At 43.3% G+C, this 26,751-nt stretch overlaps 1 protein-coding gene across 1 annotated transcript in view; it reads right to left on the bottom strand.

The window, feature by feature from the left end:
• The window catches only part of LOC122923299 (NADPH oxidase 4-like), a 249,354-nt gene that overhangs the window by 31,064 nt on the left and 191,539 nt on the right, over positions 1–26,751 (bottom strand). Inside the window, exon 14 of the mRNA XM_044274078.1 lies at positions 3,518–3,637. Coding sequence (XP_044130013.1) covers positions 3,518–3,637 — 120 coding nt within the window. The remainder of the gene's footprint in view (positions 1–3,517; positions 3,638–26,751) is intronic.

Genomic DNA, 26,751 nt, shown 5'->3' with positions numbered 1-26,751 from the left:
AACCGTTCTCGAGAAAAAATACTTTTAGGCCTCTTGCACACGACCGTATGTATTTTGCGGTCCGCAAAAAACGGATCTGCAAAAAATACGGATAACATCCGTGTGCATTCCGTATTTTGCGGAACGGAACAGCTGGCCCCTAATAGAACAGTACTATCTTTGTCCGTAATGCAGAACGTAAATACGGAAATGGAATGCATACGGAGTACCTTCCTTTTTTTTTGCAGACCCATTGAAATGATGGTATGGTCCGCAAAAAATAAAAAAAAACGGAAAGAAAATACGTTCATGTGGTAGAGGCCTTATTCTGTATGTGCAGAGGGGCGGGGCCTAGCCCCTCGGTGTCCCTCAGCCTTCCAGTGCTGGCCTCACCCCTCAGTGCACTGAAGCCCTCATTCACATCACCAATTAAAGTCTTTTTTTTTCAGGAATGGCACAACTAGAGATGAGCGAATTTTTCTAAAGTTCAATTTGGCTGATTCGCCGAATTTTACCAAAAAATTCACTTCGTAACAAATTACTTCGTCACAAGCGCATTTTTTGCAAGTAGTGGGTGCAATCACAGGGAGCTGCGATAGAGCCGTCGCCCGTCATTGTACCCCTCAGATGCCACTTTCATACATGATTGCGGCATCTGAGTGTAATTTTACACTGTTTTACACAACATAAAAAAAAAAATTAATCAAACTTACCGCCTCCATTTGCTCTTGAAGGACTGTCCGCCGCCATCTCGCTTGAAGATGTGGCGCGAAATCTCGCGTGAGATTAAGTCATAATGACGGCCGGTGGAGGCAAATATTATTTATTTGTTTTTTACACTATTTCAGGTTAAATCGATTCGCTTAAACGAAGCACGAGGAAATTCGGCTTTGAGGCAAATCGAATTCATCCTGAAATTCGTATCGAATTCCACCTTGTGGGATTTGATTCACTCATCTCTAGGCACAACCAGTTTTCGCAAGACAGGTATAATTTTCATCAGCAGGATCAACCCTACCATGTAGCATGTCTGGTGTAATACAGCTGATTCTCTGACAAGTGCTCTTTAGCTTCTGCAGGGAATATAATGTATTAATTTATCAGCAGACCTATGTAATACCACAGTGCACACTCCAATTTTAAGATCACTTGGGCCAAATTACAAATTCAGCTCTGCTAAATGTCTCAATGACTTAGTAATAGTCCTTTACAGTATGGTATCCTCGCCACATATGCTACTGATACAGTAGTACATGCATCGATCAACAGAGCAGAAATAAAAACTTCAAGGGACACTTCATTATGGTGAAAACATTGCACAGATATTTTATTCTGTTGAATTATACTCCATTCACATCTAGAGGTGCATTAAAGTTCTGGTATATTAGCATGAGCTCTGGCTATATATACACACTACTGAATAGCAGTGACAATGCTGGATGACAAGAAGACTGCTGTCACCTGCTGGTCAAGCCAATTTGGCAACTGCATAGCAAAGAAATGACTTACCATACAGTCTAAAGCAACTTTTTTGGTCCAAGACCCACATTGTCAGACCATACCGCCCCAAGGCCCACAATAAAATTCAAAGAAGTATTTTAATATGAGACATAAATGCATGAAATGTGGCAATTCCACTTTTGAGACCCACTTATGAAGAGAATGAAGGTCTCCAGTTTGAGAGCAAACACAGAGAAGACCTCAAATTTGGGGATCCCAGAACTCCTGTCTGACAACTGCATGCCACCTGCCCTGACTTGAGAGCTATCTTCTGGTTACCCTAGTACTTCACAAGAAAGGTAGTAGGGAGGAATCGGGCAACTATAGGCCAGTAAGCCTGACATCAATAGTGGGGAAATTAATGGAAACTATACTTAAGGAGAGGATTGTGGAACATCTAAAATCCCATGGATTGAAAGATGAAAAACAGCATGGGTTTACTTCAGGGAGATCATGTCAAACTAATCTTATAGATTTTTTTGACTGGGTGACTAAAATAATAGATGGCGGAGGTGCAGTATACATCGCTTATCTAGATTTTAGTAAGGCTTTTGATACTGTCCCACATAGAAGGCTTATCAATAAATTAGAGTCTTTCGGCTTAGACTCCCATATTGTTGAATGGATTAGGCAGTGGCTGAGGGACAGACAACAGAGGGTTGTAGTCAATGGAGTATATTCAGACCAAGGTCTTGTTACCGGTGGGGTACCTCAGGGATCTGTTCTGGGACCCATATTGTTTAATATCTTTATCAGCGAAATTGCAGAAGGCCTTAATGGTAAGGTGTGTCTTTTTGCTGATGACACAAAGATTTGTAACAGGGTTGATGTTCCTGGAGGGATACACTAAATGGAAAAGGATTTAGGAAAACTAGAGGAATGGTCAAAAATCTGGCAACTAAAATGTAATGTTGATAAGTGCAAGATAATGCACCTGGGACGTAAAAACCCAAGAGCAGAATATAAAATCTGTGATACAGTCCTAAACTCAGTATCTGAGGAAAGGGATTTAGGGGTCATTATTTCAGAAGACTTAAAGGTAGGCAGACAATGTCATAGAGCAGCAGGAAATGCTAGCATAATGCTTGGGTGTATAGGGAGAGGCATTACCAATAGAAAGAGGGAGGTGCTCATGCCGCTCTACAGAGCACTAGTGAGACCTCATTTGGAGTATTGTGCTCAGTACTGGAGACCACATCTCCAGAAGGATATTTATACTTTGGAGAGAGTTCAGAGAAGAGCTACAAAACTGGTACATGGATTACAGGACAAAACTTACCAGGAAAGATTAAAGGACCTTAACATGTATAGCTTGGAAGAAAGACGAGACAGAGGGGAAATGATAGAAACTTTTAAATACATAAACGGAATCAACAAGGTAAAAGAGGAGAGAATATTTAAAAGAAGAAAAACTGCTACAAGAGGACATAGTTTTAAATTAGAGGGCCAAAGGTTTAAAAGTAATATCAGGAAGTATTACTTTACTGAGAGAGTAGTTAATGCATGGAATAGCCTTCCTGCAGAAGTGGTAGCTGCAAATACAGTGAAGAAGTTTAAGCATGCATGGGATAGGCATAAGGCCATCCTTCATATAAGATAGGGCCAGGGGCTATCCATAGTATTCAGTATTTGGGCAGACTAGATGGGCCAAATGGTTCTTATCTGCCGACACATTCTATGTTTCTATGTTTTTGTATGTTTCACCTGCCCTGACCACTGACCTTATTCAGACTGCGCTTATTGCCTGACTTTTTGTTGCAGCACACCAATGTCTCTGACTCCAGTGGGTCAGCTGCCAACCACACCTGGACTATCTCAAAAGGTAGTGGCCTGATGGCTCCCTCTCAATGATGTTTAGATCCCTGTACAGGGAGTAAAGGCTGAATAGCAGGGTACTGCCAGGATAACATCGTTAGAGTTAACCCACAGTCAAACCAGTTTGTTGGTACAGTGGGTCCACATCCACCTCTGTAACATTGCGCTACATAACAACACAATTCATATCAGAACATACATAAATCTGTGTTAATCTACGTACAATAACTGGTTGAAAATGGAAGCATATGGCGTGACTCCGATTCCACCAGCGATACAAAGGCTGACTTCATAATTCAAAACTTCTTCTGAAGGACTTCCGAAGGGTCCATCAATATAAATCCTGCAGATATAAAAATAAAAATAAAAGTGTTTGTTATAACCTCCATTCAAATCTCAATGTAATGATGATCAGAAATACTGGTATAGTAACATTACTGGTTACTTATTGACTCTTTCAAATGTGATAGAGTCTGTTCTGAAATGGTCATCCAGAACATGTAAAGTCTGCACTTCATGGAACTATGAATTGTTGGTATCCTTCTGTTAAAGAAATAAAAACTGTCAAAAGTAATAATAAATAAAAATGTACTGAAAATCAGACGTTGCTTTTGAATTGTGGTTCAACAGAATAATAATATAAAATAAAATAAAAAACTCATGAAAGTGTCCGGGACAGAAATTATGGTACCCCTATAAATGATTGAAAATAATGTGACCATAGGGACATGTTAAACAGGGTAAAGTGTGTCCTGTAATTAACATCACAGGTGTCTTCAAACCTGTAATCAGTAGAGACTTGAGTCGAGAGTTGTCTCCACAGATTAGAAAGAAAATAACAGACAAGGTAAAGGCTGTAAGACCATCTCCAATCAGCTTGATGGTCCTGTTACTACTGTACAGTTGCACATATTCAGAGGTTTAAGGTCTACCGGACTGTAGCCGACCTCCCTGGATGTCGCTGCAAGTTGAAAATTGATGGCAAATTGAAGAGATGGATAATATGAACGGTATCCAAAGAGCTCAGAACAACTTCCAAAGAGATTAGAAGTGAATTCCAAGGTCAAGGTACATCAGTGTCAGATCACACCATCCGTTGGTGTCTTAGCCAAAGTGGACTTAATGGAAGACGACCGACAAGCCATAGAGTTACTAGGAGAATGTCCTTTGGACATATGAGACAAAACTGGAGCTTTTTGGCAAGTCACATCAGCTCTATGTTCACAGACGCAAAAATGTAGAGAGGCGCAGTGATGTTTTGGGGCTGCTTTGCTGCATCTGGCACAGGGTGTCTTGAATCTGTACAGGGTTTCAATTAAATCTCTAGACACTGGTATTATGGAGTGAAATGTGCTGTCAGAAAGGTTGGTCTCAGTTGCAGGTCATGGGTCCTCCAACAGGATAATGATCCAAAACACACAACTAAAAATGTCCAAAAACGGCTAAGAGGAAAGCATTGGACTATTCTGAGGTGGCTTTCTATAAGCCCTGACCTAAGTCCTATTGAACATCTGTAGAAGGAGCTGAAACATGTAGTCTGGAGAAGGCACCCTTCAAACCTGAGACAGCTGGAGCAGTTTGCTCATGAGGAGTGGGCCAAGATACCTGTAGACAGGTGCGAGAGTCTCATTGAGAGTTACAGAAATTGCTTGATTGCAGTGATTGCCTCAAAAGGTTGTGCAAGATTGTGTCAATTTCATTATTATTATTTTTTTATTATTCTGTTGAACTATAATTCAAAAACAACATTTGATTTTCATTTTGATTTAAAGTAAATTTTTATGTATTACGTTTATCAGTTTTAAAGTTATTTCAGTGACCATTGTGGGTTTCTCTTTCTTTAATGGAAGGGTACCAACAATTTTGTTCATGTGTGTGTTAGAATGAAAAATCCATGAAGGTACAGATCAATTTATACCTTCCAATTCGAGGGTGGTCCTAGGTCGTCACCCAGGGTCACATATCCAAAGTTTCATGTCTAGGAGCATCATGCGATTAATAGAAAAAGCCCAAGCAGAATTCACTTAGACTAGACAGAAATGTTTTTCACCTCTAGAAGAACAGGAAACCTTAATATGTCTCAGATAGATGTCCTAGATAAATATGGACCTAGATAGATTGAGATAAGAGGAGATCTGCCTCTAGATATGCCATTCGGATTTCAACAATGTACAGAACAACACAAAGGGTAAAAACGTACATAAATTTCTGAAATATGTAAGAGACGTGATAAAGAATCAACACCAACCACTATTTGTAGTACAATAGTTGTACACATCTGTAGAAAGAAATCAATACTAGCAATAATGGAACATCTAAGTCATGGCGAGAGTTTTATCTCCATAGCTCAAAGGTGAATTTCACACACACAAACATTCAATCAGTACCTTTGTTAAAAGGAATAGTAAACAAATAACACCAAGGAGAATAAGGGTTCACATGGCAAAATCCACAGCAGAAAGATCAGTAGCTGAAAACAGGTCATTTTTGGTGGCAGATTTCTACTCTGGTGGTTGTTTAAGATGAGTTTTTACAAGAGTTTTAGAAGAGTTTTTGGTTGAGGTTTTTCAGCTTCCCCATTGAAGCCCACAATCAAATCCACATTTAAATCTGCTTCCAAGAAGTAACGTCACTTCTCAAACATTTATCAAATTAGCTACTGCAAAACACTGTGTGGTGTTTTTAACATTAAAGGGCATCTGTCAGCAATTTCATAGCTATGACACTGGCTGACCTGTTACATGTGCACTTGGCAGCTGAAGGCATCTGTGTTGGTCCCATGTCCATATGTACCAGCTGCCATTACAACTAGAGGTTCTCCTCTCTCTGCAACTCAGTCTTCCCCACTTTAATGGACAGGGCCAGGCAGTGAAAATGTCATCACACCTGCCTGGCCCTATCAATCAAAGTGGAGAGGTGCCATAGTTGTAGAGAGAGCAGAGCCTCTAGGTGTAATGGTAACGCCCCCGTTGCTCCTAGAGGCTCATTTGCATATGGTAAATCATCTTTATCAGCAACGTGGGCACATATGAACATGGGGACAACACAGCTGCCTTCAGCTGCCAAGGGCACATGTAACAGGTCAGCCAGTTTCAAAGGTACAAAACTGCTGACAGATGCCCTTTAACCTGTTCCAGACATAGGGTGTACAGGTACTTAAGGAAACAGGGCGTACCCGTACGTCCCGATTAGTTCCGATCACCGCCGCATGGCGGGCGGTGATCGGAACTGGGTGCCTGCTCAAATCAATGAGCAGGCACCCTGGGACAATGCGCTGTCGGCGATCGCAGCAAACCGCAGATCAATTCAGACCTGCGGTTTGCTGCGTTTCCAGGTTATTCGGTAGTGTTGAGCGCGAATATTCGAATATTGAATTTTTTTCGCGAATATCAGCACTTCGCTAATTCACGAATATTTCGAATATAGTGATATAAATTCGATATTTCAAATTTTTTTTTTTTTTTTTTTATTGTTATATTTTTTTTTTCCCACTTCCCTAAAGTTGTTCTTACCTGTCCTTTGGATTCCTGGCTTCCTGGCTGCTCCAGTCAGTGCCCGTTGCCGCTTCTGCCGACTTCCGTGCTCATGGAGCGTCCCCATCACCATGGGAACGTCTCCATATACTAGAATGTACTGTCGGATTTGAGAATTACGTTGAAATCGCAATTCGATTATTTCAAGTTATAATAATCGAATTTCGATTTTAACTTAAAGGCTACTCTCCTATTGAAATAGCAATGCGATTAATTTGTTATAAAAATCGAATTTCGATTTTAACTTAGCACTGCTATATTCCATATTAGGCTAGAATTACCGAATATGGAATATAGCAGTGCTAAGTTAAAATCGAAATTCGATTATTATAACTTGAATTAATCGAATTGCGATTTCAACTTGGACCTGGTTTACTATGGTTGGCTTGGTAGAATTAGCGAATATGACGAATATATTCGTTATATTCCACAAAACGAATATAACGAATGTATTCTGCATCTTCGTTTTAGCTACCTATTCGTCAACTTCGCTAATTCTAGCAATCATATAGGAAAGTTTACTATAGAGACAGCTAAGTTTAATTCGCTATGCGATTATATGACTGCTTTTTTTTTTATAAATAGTATAATTATAATAATTATCAGGTATTATAATTATTCTATTTATTTTAAAAAAAGGCAAAGTAATATAATCGCATAGCGAATTAAACTTAGCTGTCTCTATAGTCAACTTTCCTATATGATTGCTAGAATTAGCGAAGTTGACGAATAGGTAGCTAAAGCGAAGATGCAGAATACTTCGTTATCTTCGTTTTGTGGAATATAATGAATATATTCGTCATATTCGCTAATTCTACCAAGCCATTGAAGCCAACCATATAGTAAACCAGGTCCAAGTTGAAATCGCCATGCAATTAATATAACTCGAAGTAATCGCATGGCGATTTTAACTTAGTAATGCTATATTCCATGCTCATGGAGCGTCCCCATCACCATGGGAACTACTCCATATACTAGAATGTACTGTCGGATTTGAGAATTACGTTGAAATCGCAATTCGATTATTTCAAGTTATAATAATCGAATTTCGATTTTAACTTAAAGGCTACTCTCCTATTGAAAGAGCAATGCGAATAATTCAAGTTATAAAAATCGAATTTCGATTTCAACTTAGCGCTGCTATATTCCATATTAGTCTAGAATTAACGAATATGGAATATAGCAGTGCTAAGTTAAAATCGAAATTCGATTTTTATAACTTGAATTAATCGCATTGCTATTTCAATAGGAGAGTAGCCTTTAAGTTACAATCGCAATACGAGATTATTTAAATCACATATTAATCGCGATAACAAGAATAATGACGAATATTCGATTTCGACGAATATAAAACGAATGTTCTATCGAATATTCGCGAATTTCGTCGAAATCGAATATGGCACCTGCCGCTCATCACTATTATTCGGGTCTCTGGGGACCCGATAACCCGGAACAGGATGGTGATCGGTGGTGTGATAATACACCACCAATCACCATCCTGTGATCCTGAGAGGTGATAGTGACATCACCTCTCAGGATCGGCTCTCATTGGTTGGCTGAGGCGGGCGGGCCATTCAAATTACAGCAGCACTCCTCTCCTCCTCCTTTTGTGTCCGGGAGCCAAGGAGAGAGGAGCGCTGCACGTTGGAGCTGCAGTGATCATCAGCCAGCACCCCCATCTGTGCCCCAGCACCACCATCTGTGCCCCACCTTCACCAAGGTATTTAGGGAAAGGTTAGGTTAGGCTAGGCAGGGATATTTAGGGAAAGTTAGTGGAAGTGGAAGCTTTTGATTGCATCACCCTAAATCAGGTGTCTGGGGTCCACAGCACAGCTGTGTGACCCTAGACCCCCCCACACATAACTTTTTTGGGGGGCGCAAGCAGTATTTTTATTTTTTTCTGCATACGCTGACTGTGGCCAGCACTCTTAGTGTCCGGCCACTGTTAGCACATTGCACACCCCACCGCTGATCAGCTTTGGATGGCTGATCAGCGAGTTTGAATTTATAATATATATTTTTTTTAATTAATTTTTTATTTTATGTCTGTTTAGTCGGTTTAGTGTAAGTTCGTGAACACCCGTGCCCCCACAAACACGCACACCAAATAAAGTTTAACACGCACGCACACATGTCTATGGGACAGCAGCAGTGAACAGCATGCGCCCTCTCCTCAAACAGCTGATCGGCGGGGGTGTCGGACTGTGTTTTTAGCACATTATTACAAGATGTGGGCCTCCTCTATTGATTTTGGCCAGGATTTGGTCTAAAACCGGCCCTGCGTGTGAACATACCCTGAGGATGGAATAAATTGAAAGAAGGAGATGACAGGAAAGATAATAAGAGGGATGAAAGAAGGGAGAGATGAATGTAAGGAAGGAAACGAGAAAAGAGAAAGAATGGAATAGGAATAAAGAGAAAATGCAGAAGGAAAAATCAAGGAAGGCAAAAGAAACATGGAAAGAAGGCAGAAGGGAAATAAAGAAGGAAGGGATATAGGGCATGAGGGATAGGGAGAAAGGAAGGAAAAGAAAAAGGGAAAAAGGAAGAAGGGAAGGAAGAGAGGAAGGAAGGGAGGAAAGAAGAAATTAAAAATGGAATATAAACATAGAAGGGAAAAGAGATTGATGAAATGATATTAAAGAAATAAGGGAAAAGGAACAAAGAAGAGAATAGAAGAAGGAAAAAATAGAAAGATAACCGGAAAGGACAAGGAAGAAAGAGAATTAAAAAGAGGAAGATAAAGAAATATAAACAAGATGAGCAAGAAGAAGAGAAATGACAAGAATTGTAAATTGCTGCTATCCTCCTTTTCTATCCTCCTCTCTTTCTGCATTTTTTCCATTAATTAACAAAATAATCCAATGACTGACATGAAAGGGTCCTGCCCCGCACCCAGTATTTTAGGGGGGGGGGGGAGGGGGGGGGGGCAGTGACCCGCAGCCGAAGAGCTAACATTCCCTTAAGTGGACAATATACAGGTGAAAAATTTGAATATCGTGCAAAGTTCATTTATTTCAGTAATGCAACTTAAAAGGTGAAACTAACACATGAGACTCATTACATGCAAAGCGAGATATTTCAAGCCTTTATTTGTTATGATTTGGATGATTATGGCTTACAGCTTATGAAACCCCAAAGTCACAATTTTGAGGTCCCCTTTGCTCAGGGGGTATGGATTAATTAGCTGACTAGAGTGTGACACTTTGAGCCTCGACTATTGAACCTTTTCACAAAATTCTAATTTTAAGCTGCATTACTGAAATAAATGGACTTTTGCACGATATTCAAATTTTTTCGAGTTTCAATTGTATTACCTTGTGCAAGAAATGTCCTGATGTATGTCAGCGTAAGGAAAGCGGCGCAGAAGAAATGTTTAAGGTACACATCGTGCACGTGACCTCAGAAAATCCACAAACCAGAATTTACCGCCATTTCAGTGAGAAATTTTCTACCCAATAATCTACTTTTTCAATCAACACCGACACGTTGGTGCTGATGAGAAGACAAACAAGAATATAAATGGGTCGCTTAGCTCTTATCTAGGAAGTTAATGAATGGCGTATTGGTATTCATGCCTTTGGGAACAGAAACATTACGTGTAAGCTCCGCAAGGCTCCTTGTGTAAGCAGCAGACAGCTGGCCGCTTGTGTTTGCTTGCATACAGCAAATAGTTCTAATGAGGAAGGAGTCTGCATGCAGAATAGTGTGCGGCACTAGCACAGAGACTATGCTAGAGCTTCATATGCACTGAAGGACTGTCCACGGTTTGTGTCCATGTTCTGTATTATTTTACATAGGGGGAGCAGTACAGCAAGAACAGTCCCCCCTTTTCCCCTGTAAATGAAGCAGGCACCAAAACTGATGCCTCCACTTCTCTCCCTGTAAGGGTCCGTTCAGACGTCCGTAGGTCTTTTGTGGTCCGCAAATTGCCGATCCGCAAAACATGGACACCGGCTGTTTACATTCCGCATTTTGAGGACTGCACATGGCTGGCCCTATGATAGAAATGCCTACTCTTGAACTATGTGTGCTGTCCGCATGTATTGCGCCCCCATTAAAATTGCGGAACGGATGCGGACCCAGAACTACGGAAGTGTGACTGGACCCTTATTGATATACATTAGATACAGATAGTACTGCCTAATGGCTCTCTCTGTACAGGATGTTGATAATACAGCGTTAGGGCCCATGCACACAACAAACGTATTTTGTTTCCGTGTTTGTTCCTTTTTTTTTTTTTGCTGTTAGGATGTGGACCATTTCATTTCAATGGGTCCACACAAAATGTGGACCGCACACTGTGTGCTGTCCGCATTCATATGTCCGTTCCGTACCCCCACAAAAAAGATAGAACAATTCCTTTTCTTGTCTGTTCAATTTTCTTGCATTCGCAAAAAAAAATAATTAATGTCACACGGACGTCATCATATTTGTTGCAGTTCCGTGTTTTGCAGACCGCAAAATACATACAGTCGTGTGCATGAGCTCTTACTGTCTCTGTGGCATCCAACAGTTTTACTCAAATGGATTTAAAATGAAAAATAAAACAACTACAAAAAATGCCACCTTGGATTGAACACAAAGCTCCTATGCAGATCCATGTGTCTCCATGGTTACAGACTATAAACAGACCCTGTGTAGTCTGACCCTGCGGTCATGCTGATCCACAGACACTAGAAAGAGGGGCAGATGAGATGGAGTGACACATGATGGCAGGATCGGGCTGCACATGACTTATTTGTGGTGTGTAACAATGGAGACACACAGATCTACACAAAAACAACAGGATGTGAATACAGCAAAACAACGGTTCTATCATAACGACTATTTCAAAGATTCCCATGGAAACTGCAGGAGAGTTGTACATACAGTTGCAAGAAAAAGTATGTGAACCCTTTGGAATGATATGGATTTCTGCACAAATTGGTCATAAAATGTCATCTGATCTTCATCTAAGTCACAACAATAGACAATCACAGTCTGCTTAACCTAATAACACACAAATAATTAAATGTTATCATGTTTTTACTGAACACACCATGTAAACATTCACAGTGCAGGTGGAAAAAGTATGTGAACCCTTGGATTTAGTAACTGGTTGAACGTCCTTTGGCAGCAATAACGTCAACCAAACGTTTCCTGTAGTTGCAGATCAGACGTGCACAACGGTCAGGAGTAATTCTTGACCATTCCTCTTTACAGAACTGTTTCAGTTCAGCAATATTCTTGGGATGTCTGGTGTGAATCGCTCTCTTGAGGTCAGGCCACAGCATCTCAATCGGGTTGAGGTCAGGAGTCTGACTGGGCCACTTCAGAAGACGTATTTTATTCTGTTTAAGCCATTCTGTTGTTGATTTACTCCTATGCTTTGGGTCGTTGTCCTGTTGCAACACCCATCTTCTGTTGAGTTTCAGCTAGTGGATAGATGGCCTTAAGTTCTCCTGCAAAATGTCTTGATAAATTTGGGAATTCATTTTTCCTTCGATGATAGCAATCCATCCAGGCCCTGGCGCAGCAAAGCAGCCCCAAACCATGATGCCCTCACCACCATACTTCACAGTTGGGATGAGGTTTTGATGTTCCGCTGTGCCGCTTTTTCTCCACACATAGTGTTGTGTGTTTCTTCCAAACAACTCAACTTTGGTTTCATCTGTCCACAGACTATTTTGCCAGTACTGCTGTGGAACATCCAGGTGCTCTTGTGCAAACTGTAAACGTGCAGCAATGTCTTTTTTTGGACAGCAGTGGCTTCCTCTGTAGTTTCCTCCCATGAAATCCATTCTTGTTTAGTGTTTTACGTATCGTAGATTTGCTAACAAGGATGTTATAGCATATGCCAGAGACTTTTGTAAGTCTTTAGCTGACACTCTAGGATTCTTTTTCCCCTCATTGAGCAGTCTGCGCTGTGCTCTTGCAATCACCTTTACAGGACGGCCACTCCTAGGGAGAGTAGCAACAGTGCTGAACTTTCTCCATTTATAGACAATTTGTCTTACCGTGGACTGGTGAACAGCAAGGCTTTTGGAGATACTTTTATAACCCTTTCCAGCTTTATACAAGTCAACAATTCTTAATTGTAGGTCTTCTGAGATCTCTTTTGTGCGAGGCATTATTCACATCAGGCAATGTTTCTTGTGAAAAGCAAACCCAGAACTGGTGTGTGTTTTTTATAGGGCAGGGCAGCTGTAACCAACACCTCCATCTCATCGATTGGACTCCAGTTGGCTGACACCTCACTCCAATTAGCTCTTGGAGATGTCATTAGTCTAGGGGTTCACATACTTTTTCCACCTGCACTGTGAATGTTTACATGGTGTGTTCAATAAAAACATGGTAACATTTAATTATTTGTGTGTTATTAGGTTAAGCAGACTGTGATTGTCTATTGTTGTGACTTAGATGAAGATCAGATCACATTTTATGACCAATTTGTGAAAAAAATCTGCATCATTCCAAAGGGTTCACATACTTTTTCTTGCAACTGTATGACCATATCCTATGGTGTCTTGCCTTGGGAGACTGGTAGGTAAATCTCAGTTTAAAAACAAATATTAAAGAAATAACTGGAAATTATTCTTTGAGATTTCATCTAGGATAAGGAATACATATGTGAGAAGTAAAAAGAAGTAAAGAATGACAATAAATACGTGTGAAATAAACAGGTTGTGGGCTGCATAGAAGGGACGACAGCTTACTTGACAACTTGCGATTCCGTCTGTGCCTCACATATGATGACAAAAAATGAATCGGGGAAGACTTTCACAGGGAAACACAATATTACAATGACAAACAACTTAAGAATGTGCTGAACTTCAAATGTGGAGCCTATCATAACTCTTAGATCATCCATTGGTGAACATACTGTAGACTAGAGGTGGACCCGTAGAAAAAAAAAGATCAAAATGTGCCCCAGTCATGACAATCAAGGTTAGTGCCCTTTCTAGACTCTTCCCTTGACCAATGCCACCCCTTGTTTTCTAAAAATACAGTCCCTCTGGAGAAGAGGTTCTTGTCACACCATAACATAGTGAAAGGACCAACCAGGACTGTACATGGACTCCCTAGCAGTTGTATGACCCTCTTTTATGGTATGAATGCCCCTACACTTCACCTAAGGAATTGTCCCACAAAATTATTTTCTAAAATATCAATCAGTCTAAGCTCATGGGCCCTGGTTCAAGAGTTCAGCTTGGGCCCCCCTTCCGTCAAGGCTTTGTGGCCAGGGACAGGGGAGCACATAGCCTTTATGATGCTGGAGGCAAAATTTAAAACGGCACCCCCCCCCCCCCCCATGCCAAATTCTTGACCTTCCCTCCAGCCAGAGGTGTAACTTGACCAGCATGCACTTTCTATAATACTAATGTCTTCTTATGTGTCAAGGGTCTATGGGCCCCCTCAGACTCCTGAGCCCAGTACCTCTGCACCCCCTATAGCTATGCCCATGAGTCAGAGGATGTCTTATCTGAGAGGTTTATCTTCTTAATGGTTCTTAGTGGTTTTCACTATTTCGATAGAAAATGGCCACACAGACTGAGGTAGAACCTGTTACCTAGGCATTTTGTGTCCCATTAAAGGGCTTCTGTCACCCCCCATTGTGCAAATTTCATTAGCCAACATTAGCTATTTGCTAATGTCAGCTGAGTGCAATCATATATGTCCTACCTTTGTCTGTGGCTTATTTCTTGTAAAAATCATACTTTTATCATATGCAAATTTCTTCACTACCATCAAGTTGGGCGTGTACTTGCTGGTAGCCGCTGCATCTGCCGCTTCTAGACACGCCCTATCTCCTCTTGATAGACAGGGCCAGCAAGCGCTCTCCTCCTCCCGCTGGCCCCGTTTGCTGCTGAATTCCCGCGCCTGCGCCGTAACGTTCCTCGATCGGCGCAGGCGTACTGAGTGATGGACGCGGATTTGCCAGCTCTTTTCTCAGTGCGCCTGCACCGATTACGTCACACTACACCCGGAAGAGAAGACTGCCGATTATCACTGATGAAGGCAGTCTTCTCTTCCGGGTGTAGTGTGACGTAATCGACGTAGGTGCACTGAGGAAGGAGCTGGCACTCGGTACGCCTGCGCCAATCAAGGAATGTTACGGCGCAGGCGCGGGAATTCAGCAGCAGACAGGGCCAGAGGGAGGAGGAGAGCGTTCGCTGGCCCTGTCTATCAAGAGGAGATGGGGCATGTCTAGAAGCAGCAGATGTGGCGGCTACCAGCCCAACTTGCTGGTAGTGAAGAAATTTGCATATGATAAAAGTATGATTTTTACAAGAAATAAGCCACAGACAAAGGTAGGACATGTATGATTGCACTCAGCTGACATTAGCAAATAGCTAATGTCGGCTAATGAAAATTGCACAATGGGGGGTGACAGAAGCCCTTTAAGTAGAGCAGGGATCAGCAACCTTCGGCACTCCAGTTGCTGTGAAACTACAACTCCCAGCATGCAAACATGCTCGGCTGTTCTCACAACTCCCATAGAAGTGAATGGAGCATTCTGGGAGTTGTAGTTTCAGAACATCTGGAGTGTCTGAGGTTTCTGATCCCTGAAGTAGAGTCTGTCACTAGGAAATTCTCAGTTACACCAGGCCCAATCTCTTGTAGGGCTAGCTCAGCTGAATTTAATGATACCTTTCACTGATCCATTGCTTCCTTTTGGAGAAAAGGGACTTTTGATTCATAGGGAACTGAGCCGCTAAGTGCACTGAGGGTGGTCCCAAGACACTCTGTGCAACTTTGCTCCTCCTCCTTTCTCCGCCAGACACTTCCTCTCCTTCTTGATTGACATAGTTATCTCGCTTGGCCCTGTCAATCATGAAGAAAAAAAAGGGGCTGGCAGAGGAAGCAGGAGGAGAAAGGGGGCACAGATTGACTTGGGCCCGCCCTGGGTGCACTTAACTGCATATTTGCCTTTGGATAAAAAGTACTTTTTATCCAGAATGAAGCAACAGATTGTTAAGTGAAAGGTGTCTTTATATTCATCTGAGCTAGTCCTACAAGGCATTGGGCTCGATTTACCAATACTGTCTACAGATAAGAAAGTGTAAACTTATACAGACCGTCTTAAACTATGGCAGACATTACAGTGGTTGATGCTGGATGAAAAATCTGTTACATCTTTAGACTGTCTCTTGTAAATTTATGCCATCCATAACTTTGGCTTAGAGTTACGTTATCAATGTGCCAAAATTTTGGGTTATTTTTGACACTAGGAGTCGCATTTAAGCCACACCCCTTTCCTGTTAACCATATCCCCCTTTTCAAGTGGGGGAAAAATTGCAGTTTTTCAAAGGTAAATCTGTCCCTTTGTGTCTGGTTTATCAGTGATTTTCCCAGGGATAGGTTTCATTCCTATGGTAGCATACCATGGTGCCCTATGCTATCAAAGAGGTTGTCCATGGGGGTGAAAATTATTGGAAAAGTCTTAAAGGAGTTGTCTCATCTTAGACATCCTAGAGATATGCCACCAATGTCTAAGATGAAACAACTCCTTTAAGCCTTTTCCAATCCTTTTTGTCAGATACAGTAGGTGCAATCCCACCTCTGGTCCAGAGCGGGCCCCACCGCTAGGCTACTTTTGGCAGTCCCATAGAAATGAATGGAGGGTGAACGCACAAGAGCGGCTATTCTCCGTTCACTTTGGGGGTCCTGTTCTGGAGATAGGTGACATGCCACCAATGTCTCAGATGAGACAACCCCTTTATGAGTGGGATTCAAAAATAAGAGAAGCCGCCCTCACCAAACACACCGCACTCCCATTCCGAGTCTTACTAGGTCCCCTATGTTCTCTGGTTCCTCGTCACATTGACACTAGGAGATTCCTATTTGGCCAATCACCGTGAAGCCAGAATCAGTAATGAACTAGAAAACATCAGAACACGGGTGATAGGGGATCGGTGAGGGTGAGTATGGCTGATTTAATTTTTTTATCCCTGTCTGATGCCATCGTCAATAACTTTTACCCTCTGGACAACCCCTTTAAAAATCTATTTTAAAATAGCGGTCTATGTTAACATAATAGAGCATCGCAGAGTGATACGTTAACTGCGTAGTTTGCCAAATATCAAGATGACCCTGCTATACAGTATGTAAATAATACTCCTATGCAAGTGCCATTGGTGATGTACTTTGTATGGCCTGGTAACAAAAAGGTTATGGTTTGGGTGTTAGTTTCGAATTGGCTCTGTAATGCCCTCATCATAAAGTCTGAGATTAATGATGTAGACACTAGCATTATAATGGTGGAGGAGACATCTCTGTATACATTCTTTGTGTGGAGGAGTCATCATTTTAAAAATAGCTGCAGGAAGTAATCAGTATGGGAGGAATTTCCTCTGTGTTAATCCATCAGCCCCGGGCAGTCTGCACCATGGAGACACTTATTTTTTTAAATAATTATTAGACTTGTCTTCAGTTGACCTCCTAGGTGACCAACAAATGATGACTGCAGAGCGCGCAACCTTTCTGCTACATTCTGACTTTGCTTTAGTCTTGCAGGGCCGTTAGTCATCAACCACATCAATATTCATTGCTGTCATCGTCACTTTTTATGCATATTTATATTTTTTGTCCTTTTTCGCTGGCGGCTTTCCAAATGTGATGTAACTTGTACATTTCAACAGGCAGAAAATGCAACGATTTTCCAACCTTCCAGGGGATAGAAGTAGAACTTAACTAAAAGAAAATCCCAAGTTTAGCCATATATTATTTCACTCTCCTAAGCACTAGGCTGTGGACGGGTTTGAGTAGCTTGCATTTATTCTGTGTATAGCTGGCCATAAACTTTAGATGACAGTGGATCCTGAAGTTTTCAGTGGGTCCATATGCTGTCTATGGAGGTGTTTGGCAACTACTGTACTTATCTCCTTGCCTATAATTCACATTAGTCTATGCTGAATGGCAATGGTAATAAGTCAACAACCAGAAGGCTTCAGTCTAGACCAGGGATCAGCAACCTTTGGCACTCCAGCTGTAGTGAAACTACAATTCCCAGCATGCTCCATTCATTTCTATGAGAGTTTTTACAAGAGCAGGGCAAGTATGCATACTGGGAGTTGTAGTTTTACAACAGCTGGAGTGCCGGAGGTTGCCTACCCCTGGTCTAGACTCTTTCATTTGAAGTTGTGGTAGCAAACACTGCAGATCTGGCAGCCAACAAATAACTGATTTTGCCAGATAAAGCTATAGCTAGATAATCATTTTCTAATACGAAATGTGGTACTATATGGTGGCCATGGTGGCCTTTCAGATAAACAGCTGTCAACTCATAGAGAGAGGGTTTGGTAGACCAACCCTTTCCGATGTTCCTAGACAGGAGTCCTCTTCATGACGGGCATGCTTCTACTAGCTTTGCACACTGGTTGTTCAGGTCATTTGCTTAAGGGTTATGGAGACAGATAATGTCACAGATTTCGGACTTGGACTGGGTCATTGTGGAATATTCCTCCCGTGTTGCTTTGGTGTTGGATGTTTGTCTTTCTGAGAGGAAGGAAGGTTGTGTTGCAACGTCCTCCTGTATTTTGCACCATCTGGCCTTCAAATCAGTCAGTTTTGACAAGTTGTCAAGCCAGAGCTGCAAGGAAGCATTTCAACAACATCATGCTGCCACCCCCATATTTCACAGTTGGAATGGTATTTGCTGAGGAAAGGACAGCATTAAGTTTGTGCATGCATGTAACATTTTTCAGCCAAACAAACCAATGTTATATCATCTGACCACAAAACCTTCTTGAGAGGCCCTACTGGCAAATTTAGATGTGCTTGATGTTTCTTCACCAATATCTTCTTTTTAGCTTTCCACCCATACAGGCTAGTTGTAGATAGAGCTCTTGACATGTTTGATAGGTGCACCTACACTCCTACCTCAGCCACTTAATTTTGTCCTCTCTATGGCTTCCCTCACTAGTCTTTTCCTTGCTCAAATGATTTTGAGGGACAGCCTTGTTTAGGCAGTGGCTGAGTTGCATACAACTTCCATATTTTTACAAGTGGTCCAACAGTCTTCATTTGGATATTCAAATAAACCAAGAAGTGGAGTCTAAGAAATAGTGAGTTCTTCCATCTTGGCCTCTTATAGCATATCAACAGGAAATGCCATAAAGGTCTGACAGATACATATGCTACCCCTGAGACCTTTCAAGTACAGATCCCCAATTGCTAGCTACAGAGTATTAAGAGAGGGGTGGTCAAACATGCATAGCTCTCCAAACATTTTTAGAGTTTTGAAAACAGCTGAGAGCAGTTGCTTGGCTTTCCTCTGAACTCAAACAGAAATGAATGGGAAGAGCTGCACATGAGTGTCCCCCTTTTTTATGCTGCAGTCGGCAACTGGGGCCGCGTTCTTGAGATGCAGATGAGAATCCCAGGGGTGGGACCTGTGTCAACTGGACTTTTTTGCCATATTCTGTGGACATTCAATGGCAAGCAGTAGACTGTCAGAGGTCACTATGGGCGGCAGTCATAAAGGCCTGCCCAAGAACTCAAGTCTATTCAATACTAAATTAATGGGAACCACGTTTGTATACAAAGAAACCAAAAATACCTTATTGTTTAGGAATATAACAAAAGAAGGGCAAGGGTACGGAAGAGGCCTGGGGCACTTGGGCATTGGCTAGTGTCAGGGGCAGCTGGCATAAATTGGTATATGATTTTTTGCATGCAGTCAAGAATTCAATCTATCTCATATCTATCTATCTACAGTATCTATCTATCAGGCTGGTGGCCCATGTCTACTGCTCTCCTACTTTCCCAGGAAGGCACAGGTGTCACGCCACTCACCATGTTTGTAAATTGGGACTAGTGCCCAGTGAACATCCATCACTGCTAGAGTAAATCCTTCCCTCTTGCTACCTGTCCAGCTGCTGACCAAGGTGCTGATCAGCCTATTTGGCCTCATGCACACAACCATTCTGTGTTTTGCAGTGCGCAAATTGTGGATCCGCAAAACACGGATGGCGTTTGTGTGCATTACGCAATTTTCAGAACCATTAATATAACTGCCTATCCGCAAAACGGACAAGAATAGGACAGGTTATATTTTTTTTGTGGACCACGGAATGGAGCAACGGATGCGGAAAGCATACGGAGTGATGTCCGCATCTTTTGCGGCCCTATTGAAGTGAATGGGTGCGCATCCAAGCAGCAAAAACTGCGGCTCGGATGTGGACCAAAACAACGTTCGTGTGCATGAGGCCTTTGGCTGTCGTTTCTCCTTCTCATCTGAGCTTTGAGGTTTTCTAGGTGCTAGTAACCAGCAAAAGTGTGATTTCTTATCTGATTACCCATGTACCAAATCTTGCCTATCTACTGATTCTGCTTCTTGTCACCTGCCCTCACCTTAGAATTTTTTGATGGATGAGGTATGTACTCAGCCTTCCCTGACCTTGGAATGTGTTCAGACCATGCCTTTTGCCTGATCCCTTGGTGCTTCATACCAGTGTATCTCTGACCCCTTTGGGACAGCTGCAAACTACATCAGGACTACTCTAGGAGGTATTTTCCTGTTTGCTTCCCTGCAGCAAAGTCCAGATCCATGTACAGGGCTTAAGGTTAAAAGGTGAGTACCAGGGAACCACCTGGAAAACCCTATCTATCTCTCTATCTATCTACCCCACGTATTTTTTTTGAATTTCTTTTTTTTTTTTTTGAGCCATCTAAATGCACAGCAACAAAATGCTTGGGCAATGAATCCCAGGAAATAAAAAGACTTGAGTGAAATATTTAAAACAGTCACAGCTGTATTTAATTAAAGCCCAAACTTCCCGGTAATAATACATTTCCAACATGGGCTTGTTCTCCTGACATGAACGCAGCTGTCGTCAAATGGAGGTTTTTTCCCTTCTCCCTTTTCAGATGCAGCTGCAGTTGGTTTTTGGAATTAAGAGAAGGAACCTCGTTAACTAAGTGTCTGTATATCAAATGCTTCCTCTTGTCTCTGCTTTTATTTCCTAACCCCCTCGGGCTCGAAGTCTACAGTTTGAGCTGCAATTAAATTGCTTTCATCAAATTTTGCTTGAAATTAAAAAAAGGAAAACTTTTGGTGCACTGGCTTACATGTACAACATGTCAGTCTGCTCTTCCCGTTCCACTGATTGCAGAAATGTACGACAAGGGGTTGTCCATTTTGACTAGTCCTTTTTTTTGTTAGAAGGAACCTCCAAAGATAACCTGATCATAGAGGTTTGCAGCTATCAGTTGTAAGTAATTGGAGAACATGGCAACAAGTGTTCAATTCCCCATCAGCGCTATTACAGGAGAAATAGAATATTAAATGGTGGGTAGAGATAAGCAAATTTTTTAAAATTCGATTCGATCCGAATCTATTCGCGATGAATCGTGTAAAAAAAATAGCTATTTCCTGGCTTCAGTGAGCCTGTATAGTGGTGTAGAACACTGTGCCTTGCAGTAACACGCATAGGGAGTCTGCTGTGGTAGTAAAATAATACTGTCAGTCAGTATGACATGCAGATGACAAGCGTCGCTCTTAGAATCACTGCACACTTCACTTATTTGGGCAGTTAGTGGGCCAAAACTGATCAAATAACTCAAGTATGAACTCAGCCTTACAGGTCGATGTTAGCGTCAAGAAGCGCACTCCTTTTACACCGTCGTCAGCTGATTCCACATAGATGTCTACAGTACCTGTTGTATTAAATGCTTATACAAGTAGAGCCCCCCGACAGAGTGGAGAGGGTGTCAGCAGTAAGTTTGTGTTGACGTCACTTATTATTTTGTCCTTCCTTTGATCCGTCAGAACAATAATCCCCAAAAAATGGATCCTGCCTGTTAAGCATCCACCTTCACTCGGTCAGCATTTGGTCAGTAATCCATCATATTGCTAAAGCCAAAAAAAAAATGGAGTGGATCCAAAACAGAGATGACACGTAAATAGAATATTTGCATATCTTCTGTGTTTTGTACCCACTCCTGCTTTTGGCTACCAAATCATAAGCCAATTCTGATGGGATCATACAGGCCTTATAGCTGCTACATAGAGAGGATCCATTTTGCGTCTCATTTTGACAGATCAGAAGAAGGGTCAAATAAATGATGATGCTAACCAGGCAAAAAAGGCAAAATAGTGGCCAAGTCATGAAGTGTGGAGTGTGGGAACAGCATGAGAAGTCCACGGAGTGGCCCAATGACATAGTGGTGAGGTGGCAGCAGCATAAGGAGACCACAGAGTGGCCCAGTGACATAGTGTTGAGGTAGCACCAGCATAAGGAGACCACAGAGTGGCCCAGTGACATAGTGGTGAGGTGGCAACAGCATGAGGAGACCACAGATTGGCCCAGTAACATAGTGGTGATGTGGCAGCAGCATGAGGAGACCACAGAGTGGCCCAGTGACATAGTGGTGATGTGGCAGAAGCATGAGGAGACTACAGAGTGTAACAGACACAGAGTTGTGAGTTGGCAGCATCATGAGGAGACCATAGAGTGGCAAGGTGACATAGTGTGGAGCTGGCAGCAGCATCAGCATTAGGAGGCCACAGAGGGGCACAATGACAAAGTGTGGAGGTGGCAGTAGCATGAGGAGGCCAAAGAGTGGACCAGAGACAAAAGTTGTGAGTTGGCAGCAGCATGAGGAGGCCACAGAGTAGCACAATGACATAGTGTGGAGGTGGCAGCAGCACTGTGGGGAGACCACAGAGTGGCAAGGTGACATTAGCATGAGGAGATCACAGAGTGGCAAGGTGACTTCAGCAGGAGGAGACCACAAAGTGGCAAGGTGGCATCAGCATGAGGAGACCACAGAGTGGCACACTAACAGAGTGTGGAGGTGGCAGCAGCAGCATGTGGAGGCCACATAGTGGCACAATGACAGACTGTGGAGGTGGCAGCAGCAGCATGAGGAGGCCACAAAGTGGCCCAGAGAGTTGTTGGTGTGGCCCCATGGATGATCTAGTCTTATGCATCAGGCTTTGGTGTTTGACATAGGTCAGTCTCTCCTCATTTTAGGTGGACAGGCGAGTTCTCCTTGGGGTAACTATGGCCCCCCGCTGCACTAAACACCTGCTCTGATGCCACACTACTGGCTGGGCAGGACAGATTTTCCAGGGCAAACTCGGCCAGTTGCGGCTAGAAATCCAGTTTGGCTGCCCAGTAGTCCAGTGGATCTTCAATGTGGGGTTGGCAGCATGCTGTCCAAGTGTGCCATCACCTGCTGGTTCAGATTCTGCTCCAAGTCTAGGTGCTGGTAAGTAGTTTTTTTAACTGGGCGAGTGAAGAAAGCTGCTCATCAGTGACTCTAGACTCAAGTTGCTGCTGATGGAGCTGGTACTGCTCCTACCCCCCACCTCGCCATGGCAGCCATAGCAGAGGAACGTGAGTGCAGACCTGCAAGAGGATGGGTGATGTCGCACATAGGCAGCGGCCAACTGACTACATAGGATGTCTCTATAGTAGTTTGTCTTCCCTCTCAGCTTGTGTAAAAAAGGCCCCCATTTTGGACCGGTAGCGAGGGTCCAACAAGGTGGAGAGCCAGAAGTCATCCCTCTGCCGAATGGTGACAATTTGGCTGTCATTACCCAAGCAAGTGAGCATGCAGCGGGATATTTGCGCAAGTGACTCGAAGGGACTCCTTTCCTCCATCTGCACTGCATACTGCCACGGTGTGCCTGGATCATCTGCCTCGTCTTCCTCATCTCCCTCTTACTTCTCCGGCTGCTCCTGCTCCTCCCCTCCTGTCACCTGTGTAAAAAAAACACCCATTTTGCTACACATTGCTTGTGCTCCAATGTCCTCCTCCTCCACCAGTTCAGCCCCCACAGGGCTCATGGGGCCGTGAGATGTAGGTGCCACGTCTCCAGACCCCTGACCAGCCAGATTTACCAGCATCTGTTCCAGGATATAAAGCAGTGGAATGACGTCCATCCCATAGTCCTGGCGACTGACAAATAGCGTGGTATCCTCAAAGGGCCTGAGCAAACGGCAGGTGTCACCCATGAGCTGCCACTGGCTAAAATCAAAGTTACACAGGGGAGTACCTCTGTCCGTCCGTATCATCAAGAAATCGTTTATGGCCTTTCTCTGTTCGTATAGTCGGTCCAATATATAGAGGGTGGAATTCCAAGTGGTGGAAATGTCGCATATCAGCCTATTTTGGGGGATGCCGTTCTGCTGCTGCAGCCCAAGGATGATGTGCTTGGCGGTGCATGAGTGGCTGAAGTGCATGCAAAGTTTCCTGGCCATTTTTAGGATGTCTTGCAGATGGATGGAAGACTTCATGAACCGCTTGACAACCAGATTGAACACATGCGCTATGCAGGGCGCATGGCTCAGCCCTCCTTGACACAGCGCCAACACCATGTTTTTCCCATTGTCGGTCACCATGGTTTTGTTTTTGAGTTGTTGCGGAGAAAGCCAGGATTCTATTTCTTGATTAAGGACGCAGAGAAGTTCCTCCCCTGTGTGACTCCGTTCGCCCAGGCAAACAAGGTGTAGAACAGCATGACACCGCCGTGCCCTGCACATGTGGTATGCTGGAGGGGCACTGTGAATTGTCCCTGCAGTGGAGGCTGAGGACACGGTGGAGGATGAAGAGGCAAAGGCGGACATTGTCGCTGGACCAACGGCGTGGCAACGTGGAGGCGGCATCACCTGGCCAAGTTGCTGGTGTGGCTGTGCAGGAACCACATTGACCCAGTGGGCCGTAAAGGACATGTATTTTCGCTGACCGTAGTTACAACTCCACACGTCAGCACTGCCGGGGACTTTGGCAGACACCGACAGGCTCAAGGACTGGCCCACCTTCAGTTCTACATGTGTGTGCAGGGCTGGTACTGCCTTTTTGGCAAAGAAATTACGGCTTGGGACTCTCCACCTCGACTCGGCACAAGCTATCACTTCTCTGAAAGGTGCAGAGTCCACCACTAGGAAAGGGAGGGACTGCAGCACCATCAACTTGGCCAGGAGCACGTTCAGCTTCTGCGCCGTTGGATGAGTGCACGCATACTGTTGTCTCTTGGCAATCTCTTCGGTGATCGATTGCTGACAGAATGACTGACGAGGAGTAGGAGGAGCATGAGCATCTAAACCAGCAGGTCCTGAGATCGTGGAGTCTTGACTGCCTGAAATTGGGTGCGTGCCGCTGGGTGATGCAGCAGTTGCTGCAGCAGGCTGGACCACCACATCGGAGCCACAGTTTTCCAAGGCCACTTCGTGGTGATGATTGGCACCCTGGCGACGCTTCACCTTCTGTTCACAGATTTGGCAAATGGCCATATTCACCTCCTCTGGCGGCTTAACAAAAAACTGCCACACCGCCGAATAGGTGATTTTACCCCCAACACTCTGCACTGACTGACTGCTACCGCCTCTGTCAACCCCTGCACCACTATATTCCAGGCAGGTAGGCTCCTGCGAAGGGGTTTGTCTATCCCGGGCACGTTTGGCTCCAGACCACCCAATGCTGCCATCCTGCTGACTCCCAGCCACACCACTGACTTACTGGCTCTGCCGCTGCCTCACGCGCAAGCTGCCGCCCTCTTCTACAGATTATGATGAAGCCCCTTCACCTCAAACCACTGGTGCTGACAGCACCTTATCTGCATTAGTGTGTCTTCCGATCCTTCTTTCATCTCTCAGCGGCAATGTGTCTGATGAAGGCTAACTTAGCCGAAAACGCGTTCACACATGAATGTCGCATATAACCTGCACAAAATAAACCGCAATCAAAGAAAATTTCTCACTGCTGTGATCTTGCCTGTTCTGTATACCATCTTCTGCAAGACATCTAGATTTGACCCTTCTCTGCCTGATCTAACCTCTTCCTCATCTCTGTACTTACCTCAGACTGTTTTTGGACTGCACTATATCTGCCTATCCTGACCTTGGCCTGTTCATGACTACGGTTTTGTCTGATCCTCTGGTGTTCCACACTGGAGTCTCTTGACCCCCCGTGGATCAGCAGTTACTAGAACAGAGACTACTAGGAGGTAGCGGCCTGGTGGTTCTGCTGCAGCAAAGTCCAGATCCTTGTACAGAAGTTAAAGGGTAAGGAAGAACCAACTACTGACATGTAACAACTACCATTCTGATATGTGCTAAACATGACATAAAATCAATAAAGGTTCATTGCTATAATAGATATAAGTTCCTCTCTATCAGAATTGTAAAATGTATTCATGGGCATGCACCTATCCATAAATTTGGTGTAGATGACAATCACCATCTCCTTTACTATGGCAAATTTAAGCCAAACCCAGTAAATGTGTGCCATAGATATTCTTAGGTTTTACTAACATTGGCCCATTGTATTCTACGAGAGACACAAAATGATACATACGGGAGCATGAGAAGATTGGCACTTGGGATGAGGGAATCTAACTTGACCCCGAACCCGAACCCCATTAAAGTCAATGGGGACCCAAACTTTGGGGCACTAAAATGCCTGTAAAAAAGACATAGTAAGGGCTGGAGGGCTGCAAAAGGAAGCAAAATGGGGGTAAGAGCAGGACAGTTGCCCTGCAAACAAATGTGGATAGGGAAATGACATAAAATAACATAGAATAGAAAATAAATTAAAAATAATAATCTTCAATTAGGAGGCAGAGGTCAAAGTGGAGTAGGAGGTTGAGGAGGTGGTGGAAGTGGCGGTGTAGGTAGAAGCGGTGGTGGAGGAGGAGGAGGTAGTCAACACTGTTTTTGTTGTTTTTTTTATTTTATTTTATTTTCCCTTTATTTTTTCTTTGTATTTGTTTAATAAATTTTGAAAGACCCCAAAACATTGGGAAATAGAAAAGAGAATGCAAAGAGAAAGTGCACTGCAGTATAACAATAGCTGGGTGCGGCCTGTATACTTGTCTATTCAGCACAAGGTAGGTACGGACAAATCCTGTAGGATCCATGCCTGGTTTATTTTAATGAACGTGAGCTTGTCCACGTTGGCTATGGACAGGCGGCTGCGCTTGTCTGTGATA

The sequence above is a fragment of the Bufo gargarizans genome, unplaced genomic scaffold (assembly GCF_014858855.1).
Source record: "Bufo gargarizans isolate SCDJY-AF-19 unplaced genomic scaffold, ASM1485885v1 original_scaffold_1454_pilon, whole genome shotgun sequence".
Classification (NCBI taxonomy): Eukaryota; Metazoa; Chordata; class Amphibia; order Anura; family Bufonidae; genus Bufo; species Bufo gargarizans.
Note: the sequence above shows the minus strand (reverse complement) of the source record. Positions and strands in the feature narration are given on the sequence as shown.